The following is a 9,721-nucleotide window of genomic DNA, read 5'->3' on the forward strand; positions in this document are numbered from 1 at the left end:
GTTAACATTTATTTAAATGGCAATGATGTTAGAAATCAGAAGAAATGTTCCTTCTTGGTTTAGCACCCTTGAGGCTTAAATGTGTTGTTGTTGTTGTGTTATTGTTAAGTGTTGGGTGAGTCAACTTTTATTTAGATGATGATGCTGTTGGGGGTCAGAAAATATTTAAGAAGTTCAAGGGTAATGACTACTTGGTGGCAAGACAGAGGTTTCCCTTCTCCACTTCCCACTCACAATGACCTAACATTCAGGCATCTTCTCTTCTCTGTTATTGCCAGTAGTCCTAACATGAATGGGAACCAAAAGCTGAATGCCTTACACAGAGCTGCGTCTTGCAGAAAATTTATTGTAACCGCTTCAACACATCTCTCTGCAACTGGCCACTCATGAAAATATGGCAATGGCTTCCTTAGACAGACTGCATCTTTAACACAAAATTTGGTTTTAAAGGATCTTACCCACGACTCAGAGATGGAATTGCCCTGCCCAAAACACACAGAAGCCTTTTCTTCATGATTTGTGATATTCTACCCTTGCTGCCTGGTGATGTGGATCACCTATATGTCAATCTCAGGTTCCGTTTTGGACAAGGAGAAGAGAGGGCATTGGGAGACAGGGGGATTAAAGACTACAGAAACGGCCTCAATCAAATTAATAACTAGTTTTGAAAGCTAAATAATTTCTCCTCTAACTTTTCTTATTGTCAGGAGATGTAACATGCTGCTTTTTTTCCATCTCAAGCCATGTCTCTCTCACACCTGATCACAATTTCTATGAGATGCATTCGCTCTAAATCCACCCATTCTCCTATTTTCTCTTCCAGGTAGCTATAGATTTCACTGCCTCAAATGGGGACCCCAGGAACAGCTGTTCCCTGCACTACATCCACCCTTACCAACCCAACGAATACCTGAAGGCCTTGGTGGCTGTGGGGGAGATTTGCCAAGACTATGACAGGTACGAGACTTTGGGCAGGCTCAGAGCTTACCATCTCTCTGTGGGATTCCAATGGTCCCTGGCTGATCCTTGGCAGAAGAATAGAAATTATGTCTAGAACTCATCATGCAGAGGCTCATGCCAGAACAGAATAAAACCTTGCCCCAGCCTCTCCTCACCTAGAGAAACCGAGTTTGTGCCACAGTCACAACAAAATCCTATCTCAGCTTTCTTCTCTTAATTGACTTTCAAGACCACTGGATAGCAGTTTTGTTTTCCGAAAGTTTTAATATGTGCCTTGCTGCTCAAAATTTGGTCCACAGACTAACAGCATAGCATCACCTGGGAACTTAGAATTTCAAGCTCCACACCAGACCTACTAAATCAGAATCCGCATTTTAACAAGATTTCCAAGTAATTTGTTTGCACTTTAGAGTTTGAGAAGCACTGGTTTATTGGACATTATTGTGTCTAATATTCATATTAACCCTGATATAGTAGGTATTACTTAACAGAAAAGGAAAACCTTGCAAGAAGGTTAAGTAATCTGTGCACCGTCACACAGCTTGATGCAGGACTTGAATCCAGATCTGTCTTATTCCACAGCTTTAAGCTCATAATCACTACTTCACTAACCTCAAAAACTGGTGGTAATTTTAGCAGAGGGTATGTGTCTGTACATGTGTGTGTGCCCATGCAAATGTGTGTATGTGCCCATGCAAATGTGTGTGTATATATGTACATAGAAAACATGACTTTGAGATCAGATTAGTATTATATTTTTTAATTGATGAGCAATGTTGATCTTTCCCACTAAGAGAATTCCCTGTAAGGAACGATTTACATAAATTATATTAAACTGAATTTATTCTGTCTTTTCAGTATTTTCAGATTGAGGTGAAGTTGTTCATGTGTTTGTTTAAGAAGGTATTTTGAGGTAGAACCAGTGTAAATATAAATATGGATAAATCCCAGTTGACTCCCTGGTGTGATTATAAAACAAGCCTAGTTAGTAATGAGCAGCAACTAATTGACTGACCTTTTAAACCGGGAAAATAAAGAAAGCAATCTATCCTCCAGTCTCGGGGAAATTTTAAAGGGATAACATGATTCCCGTTCTTTCTTATCTTATAATTGGTGATAACCATATTTTAAAAGAAAGAAAGAAACAACTATTATCGTAGGAACCAAAGAGAAAGACACAACCTAGAGACCAGAATGTGCAGAGAAACCAACAGGACAGTAAACGGGAAAGGTCCCATTAGAGTCCTTTCTGCTGGCAAGTCTGGATTCAGCATCGTTATCTCCAGTAACTCAGATGTGTATAAAGGCAGTTGGGGAATGAATGGTCAGGTACAGTTAAATCAAAGAACTTTAAACACTCAGGATCTTGCTGACAATTCTCTTCCTATACGTGTAGAACAGAGAGCAATAGCATTTTACACTACCTTATTGAAGTGATAACTTCTTATACTTAACCTTGAGATATTGACTGTGAGGATAGCTTGAATTTCAGCTATGATTTTCTTAGGCTCAAATACAGAAAGGATTCCTAACAAGGTTTATATCATGTGGAGATTTCTACCAAAAAGAGAAAAGACTGACAAATTGCATCTCCACTATCAAAAGCTTCTCCAAATGTCTCCAAGACACCAAAACAGTAATTCTCACCCTTCTTTCACACACACACACACACACACACACACACACACACAATCTAGTATAATAATGTGTTCATAAAAGACAAGAAGGGAGGAGGAATCTTCAGGAATCTTAATGTTTAAATTTTTGAAATGCTTTATAAAAGAAATAAAGTAGATAAAAGCACTTAATGCCTGTGTCGTACAATAGATGCTTAATAATAAAGTCAACTCCAACTCTGCAGGAGAGAAGGACATGTAATAATGAATTCCAAAGAGAAGATTGGTGAATTGTCAAGAATTAAGATGCTGATGCCCAGTGCCCTCCCGTGGCCTATGGCGGACTTCCTGGCTGATCTAGAATAAGCTGCTAAACCTCTCTGTTTTCCAATTACCTCACATGCCAGATGCGGAGGCTATAATTGGAGTGACATGTACATCTTTTAGAGCTGTTATCCCTCTATAATGTGAGCCAGACAAAGTCTGGGGAGTGTTTTGTATTCCCTAAAAAATGCGAATTCAGTACAGGAATAAGATGTGACACATTGGGGAATACGTGAAAAATCATGGTAAATGATTCTTTTTAAACTTTTAATAGGATAATACTAAAGTTATCAGCCCCAACTAGCCAAGAAAATCAGAATTCTTCAGCTTAGTGGACTATATATATATGAACTCAGTATTAAAATGGACAAATGCCTAAGGAAAAAAATGGGAGGGAGGTTGAAAAGCCTGGGTACTCTTTTAAAAGACTCCCTAGAAGAAGGTGTAAAGCAAGCTGCTCACTTAAAAACTGACACGGTGCTGCAGTTTCTCCTTCGTATGGGTGGATAGACAATAGACAGGAAGAGTCAGGAAATTTCAAGTTAGGGCTTTGAAATTAATTTATTCCCGCATCAAAGTCAGTGAGTTTGATGCTCAAAAAGCAACATTTGAATAAAAACTGACAGAAGGCATCATTCTCCCTCCTGCAGCGACACAGAGGTTTTGAATCCCCATGAGTTTTAGAAATTCCTCCCAGCCTCTGACAGCCAAGGAGTTTCTTTCTGCCTTGTACAGTTATTGCTAACAGGTCATTAGGAGGTGATCCGTGAAGTAGAACAGCTTGAGAGATACATAAAGCTCTTCTCAGAGCAGCCTTGAGCGGAGGCTCCCTCCAGATATCTGGTTCTCAAGCCCAGAAGGCAGTCCTGCCAGCCTGTTCTGTCTCTGCACCTATGGAAGACACCATCATTCTCTCCCCACTTTGACTCCCCGAGTTCGCATGCATATACACACACATACCCACACACACACACCCACACACATACCCACACACATGCACAAGCTCATATATCTCAGTTGGTTGTAACGAGCACTTGCCCAGCTCCTGTAAACATCCTGGTCTCCTCAGGCTGCTCAACTCCAAGGTGATATCTATCCCTCGGGCCCACAGAGATGTGCCTCTGACCAGCTGCCATGTCCCCTAATAAAGCTGGTCTATCTGCTATCAAGAGAATATAGTCACTGTATACATTGCTTGGAAGTACAGACTGCCATTTTATAGACGTAGCTGACACAGAATGAGACAGGGGTGTCAGAAATCCAGGCAGGAGGCTGCCTCCACGGTGTGCTTGGAGGCAAGATTAGAACTGAAACCCAATCTGACAGGTAGTTTTGAGTGCAGAGTACTGGGTTAGAAATCAGAAGGCAGGTTCATACCATGGTGACGCCTTTTCCACCCTACCAACACCAGTCGGTGCTTCTCAGCCTTGGCTATACAATGGAAACATTAAGGAAGTTTTAAAATGTACTGATGCCCAGACCCCATTCCAGAGACTCCAATTCAATTAGACTGGTGTGTATCTTGGGAATCAGGACTTTTTTTTAAATTAAGTTTATCGGGGTAACATTGGTTAATACAATTGTATAATTTTCAGGTGTACGTTATCATTTGACCTCTGTATATTCTATTGTGTGTTTACCACCCAAAGTCCAGTTTTCTTCAGCTACCATATGTTTGATCCCCTTACCCACTTCACCCCCCCAAACCCTATATTTGACTCCCTTTACCCCGCTTACCTCCCCCCTCCTCCCCACCCCACTAGTAACCACTAGTCTATAGTCCTCTGGCAACGACTAGTCCATGAGTCTCTGTTTGTTTGTCCTGCTCATTTGTTGCTTTTAGGTTTATATCCCACATATAAGTGATATCATGTGATTTTCAACTCTTTCTGTCTGGCTTATTTTGCTTAGCATGATTATCTCAAGGTCCATCCATGTTGTCGCAAATGGTAGTATTTCATCTCTTCTTATGGCTGAGTAATATTCCATTGTATATATGTACCATGACTTCTTTAGCCAATCATCTATCGTAGGACATTTCAGTTGCTTCCATGTCCTGGCCACTATGAATAATGCTGCTATGAACATCGGTGTGCAAATATATTTTTGGATATGGGTTTTCAAGTCTTTGGGGTAAATACCCAGTAGAGGGACTGCTGAGTCATATGTTAGATCAATTCTTAGTTTTTTGAGGAACCTCCATACTGTTTTCCATAGTGGCTGTACCAATTTGCAGTCTCACCAGCAGTGTATAAGGGTTCCTTTTTCTCCGCATCCTCTCCAACATTTGTTATTACTTGTCTTGTTGATTATAGCTATTCTAACAGGTGTGAGATGGTATCTCATTGTGGTTTTGGGGAATCAGGATTTTTAATCCTAATGAGCATCCAGAGTTGAGACCCAGAGTTCATTCAGGACAGATGGGTCAGATGGAATGGCTAAAAACCTAGGTAGCACCTAGTAGGTGCCAGGCACCTCATGTCCTGCATAAAGACAGAAAGAAATTAATAAAGCACAGTTTCTCTCCAGTGGTTCACAGTCTCATGAGAGAGAAAGTCACATAAATAAATTACAGCCCAGCACAGGCCAGGGAAGCTTTGTCCTATGTAAGGATAGGGACTGCACGAGGAAGGCAGGATTAACTAACTCCTTTATGGGAAAAGAGATGACAGTCAAAGTGGGCCACCTGGGGATGGTGAATTCTTCTAATTCTGTCATTTGTTGGTCTTAGAACATGGATGGACTTATCCTTGTTATTCCGAGTCTTAGACCAGACCAGCCTCCTAGGAAGGGCTGAGTCAACAGGAGTGTTAGATGGAGTATGGGGTCCTGATAACAGGAGTTAGACCCCCAACTCTTAACTCAGATCTCCTCAGGTTTACATTCCCTGGGTCTTGGCTTCCTTGATTGCAAATTTAAGATTTATCTAACTTCCCTTGCAGAACAGTTGTGAGAATTAGATGTAAAATGACTAGCTAGCACTGTCGTAAATACCTGATAAATGATCATTATAAATGATAGTTTATTATCTTTAATATTCTTTATTTACTTTTTAAAAAATAAACTGCTCACAACAGGGAAAATAATTATTGTGTCAGATATAAAGGTCATTTTGGATCAATGTCCTTTAAAAAATCTTTTGGTTCATATACCCCTCAAAAGAATTTTATAAAAATGCATAAATTTCACACATTTTTACATTAAAATCTAATGTTTCCCATCATAAGTTTAAATAGTGACAAAGAATGAAAATTCTAATGTATTGTAAATATGAACATCTAAAAATAAAACTCTTACATAACTTTTGTGAATGCATCCAGGAGAATCTAAATGCCATAGCTATTTGATACCCACCATTATCTATTTAAAAAAATGCATGAATAAGCATTTTAATTTGAGTTGAGAATTTTGTTTTTTCTTTTTCATGGACTCATACTTTCATTTCATTCTCCCACAGAATTTCATTTTAATATATCTTTAAAGTTTTTATTTGAAATTCTTTTACTGATCACTGTATTATGCATTTCTATAATAAAAACATGAACATAAATTTTAAAATTTCTAATTCTAAAACTTTCTGTGATGAAAAGATTCAAAGTATTTCTAAAATATCTTCTAGTTGAGTTTTAATTACAATCATTATTAGGGCACAAATGATCAAAAGAACATAAATACATTGGAAATTCCAAAACTTAATTATTGACTATGAAACAGATAGTAGGTTTTTTTCCCAAGTAGTCTATATATCTGTAGACAAGTGCTACCTATTACTGAAATGGAAGAGTATACCATTATTTAATATTTTATTTTTATCAATATAAATATTAAGAAGATGTTCTTAAAAATAAGTATGTAGTAATGGAAAGAGTTTGACTAGCAGTATTATTTAGTTCTTTCAGTTCTAAGACATATAACAAAAATCATATAATTGTGCTAGAGTAATTGAGGGGATCGCTTTAAATTGTATAAATATCTAACCATTATACCATATACCCGAAACTAATATAAAATTTTTTAAATACAATAGAAAGCTAAAAAGAATTTTAATCATGTAATAGTCTGTTATCAAGATATATTTTTAATCATCTACCAGCTAAGAAAAATTGGCCACTACCTGACTTGCAACAGTTTATTTCCTAATGAATCATTCACATTTAGAATTATTCCTTTTTTTTTTTTTTTTTTTTGAAGTTTTTACACCCTGGAGCAAAGCACCACCGTAGTGAAGATTCAGAATGGGGAAAAGAGAAAGGTACTTGTGAAAGGGAAGGTATGAGTGGAGGTATGAGTGGATAATAGGTCTTCCATCACAGGTGTTCCCAGAAGATCAATTTCCGCAAAGAATACATAGGAAAGTAAAGAAACTGAACACTGTTTTCCTTAATAAAAAAAAAAAAAAAAAAAAAAAAATCTATGCTTTTATATCCATGGAAGGGCTTTGTGTTTCTGCATTTCCCTATGTGCTTATTTTAAGACCACTGCTTTAGAGAATAATCTTTATTAAAGGTTAGGTGTTCTGAAATGCCATTTTGCTTGTGAATGCAGTAATTTGTCTTTACTTTTATTAATCTCTTGTTTTATTGCAAAGCCTTCCTTAACAGGAAGTGTGAAAATGGAGGATGAAAATGTATCTTCTATCTGGAGCTGATTTGACTGTGGTCATCCCCTAAGAAGTTCAGGACAGTATGCTCATTAGCATTGAAGACCATAGGCTCTTTTATTACATCTTATACTATTTTATTCCAATAGTAAGAAATATTGCCTTTACCAATATAGTGATATGCCCCTGAATTTTCCACATTGGCAGGTTCCACTGTTTATTTCCTAATAGTTGCTAAATGACCCCTTTACTCATTGTTGAGTAGATCCAATCTCAAGATCTTTGACATGTTGGCCTATTGATGCTTGCTTGTGTGCTCAGCTTGCCTTCTCTTGCTTCTTACATAAGATACCTCTATACCTAGTTTTATTTATTATCATAATCAGGAAGGGCGATGTTTCAATCCATTGTGCTTAGGCTTGAAGTTTTTCCTTAGTATGTTTATTAGCTAGATTTTGTGGTGGCTAACTTCTGAGAATTGTTGTCCTCCCTGCTCATTAATTATATTTCTCTTGTGAGTGAGGCATTTTTCTACCTCCTTACTCTTCATATTCAATTACATAACACTGCATCATGCTCAGCAAACTTCGAATTCCCAAGGGTGGCTTAGAAAGTATAAGAGGATATCATTAAGGCAAGAAAACTGGTTTGATAATTAGAAATGGATGGGATATTAACTCTCACCCCTCCTAAACTCATCAAAGAAGAAATAGAGGGTGTAGCGCCTCCTAGGTTTCTCTGTTTTGATTTCTGAACTAGCTGTCTCTGATTTGGAAGAACCAGGATCCACCCTTCACCCAGGAAAGCTTTCTTCCAGACTTAACTAGAAAGTACCTCTGAAATCCCCCCTGTAGATTCCTCCCCATGTCTGCTCATCCTCGTGGCTATGGAGGAATTGCTGAGGCAAAGTATTTCAATATTTCCAAGGACCAGAAATATTTTTTCTCAAAGCAATGGCTAATCCTCTACAAGCTGTTGTGATTTTCTATTTATCAGCATTAATACCTTTACTAATACATGCTAGACGCAATGTACCGCAAAGCCCACATCTATACAATAGTGAAGAAAAGGAGAAGCTGGTGAGTTTCTGGAGAATTTAGACTTTGATCTCAAAAAATTCTGGCTTCCTTGTATCTCCCAACCCCTACTGCAAATGTGGTCACATTGGCTATGTTTTGGTGAAGTTTTATCAAAGCCATTATTGGCTTTGACCTTTAAATCTGTTCAATTGTGATGAGTGAGATTCTGGCTTTGCTACTTCGACCCTCAGTCAACCTGGAAGCGGGCGTCCCTTTTGCTTACAGAGATGCTCAGGGACGGTGAGCCTTAATCTGAATTTTCTTTTCTCCTTGACTAGCTCTGCAAAGAACTGAGAAATGCAGACGTTGTTCCAAGAACAAATCTCAGTTGCATTTTTAATGAGAGAGAAAGTAAAAGGTAGCTGGCATGAGAAGCACATGCCCTCTGACAAGAGCGATATTCCAGAACCCCATTGCACCCATCCCCCGACAGCATAAAATCTGCTCAAAGACAGAGTCTTATTTGTTGTCTGCTCAGGGGGCCCTGTTGCTGGAGGTGCCAGAAAGAAATCACATTTCATGCTGTATAATAGAAAAGGCACAGACTTTGGAATCACACAGTCCTCCCTGGGAAATACCTAAGGCTTTCTGAGACTCTTTCTTAGCCTTTCTGAAACTCAGTTTATTCATCTGTAAAATGGGAATCATAAGTAGATGGACCTTCAGAGGCTGAGAATTAAATAGATATGTTCATCACCTTGCACAATGCCTGGCACATTGTATGTACCAATAAATGTTAATTCTTTTCCTTCCCATCTTCTTATCTATAATACAGTAAAGTTAGGGATAAGATACAACATACATGAATGAATAAATTAAGAGAGAAATTTCAATATGCATAAGAGAAACCAAGCCAAAGGACATATATGTGACTCTCATAAGTTTTCACAAGAATTTTTTCTTCTTCATATAGCCACCTCCTAATGATTCAATTCACGGTTGTCTAGTAATTAAATATTTATTGAGCACACACTCTATGGCAGGTATCATCCCGAGGGTAGTGACAAGAGGCAGTTTGGGGCATGAAGGCAGTGAATATATAAAGATATTAATATAAAAACGACATCCCTTTGAATTCAGGAGACAAGAAAAGGCATGTAAGAAATTTACTGCTGCTTGTATGAAATAAAGTAGTGGATACA

General features: G+C 38.1%; 1 protein-coding gene across 3 annotated transcripts in view; it reads left to right on the forward strand.

Annotated features, from left to right (window-relative positions):
• The window catches only part of CPNE4 (copine 4), a 461,395-nt gene that overhangs the window by 434,152 nt on the left and 17,522 nt on the right, over positions 1-9,721 (forward strand). For all 3 annotated transcript variants that reach the window (XM_011374469.1, XM_023529672.1, XM_011375211.2), the window contains one exon: positions 824-957. In XM_011374469.1, the coding sequence (XP_011372771.1) occupies positions 824-957 (134 nt within the window). The remainder of the gene's footprint in view (positions 1-823; positions 958-9,721) is intronic.

Source organism: Pteropus vampyrus, unplaced genomic scaffold (assembly GCF_000151845.1).
Source record: "Pteropus vampyrus isolate Shadow unplaced genomic scaffold, Pvam_2.0 Scaffold1, whole genome shotgun sequence".
Lineage (NCBI taxonomy): Eukaryota > Metazoa > Chordata > Mammalia > Chiroptera > Pteropodidae > Pteropus > Pteropus vampyrus.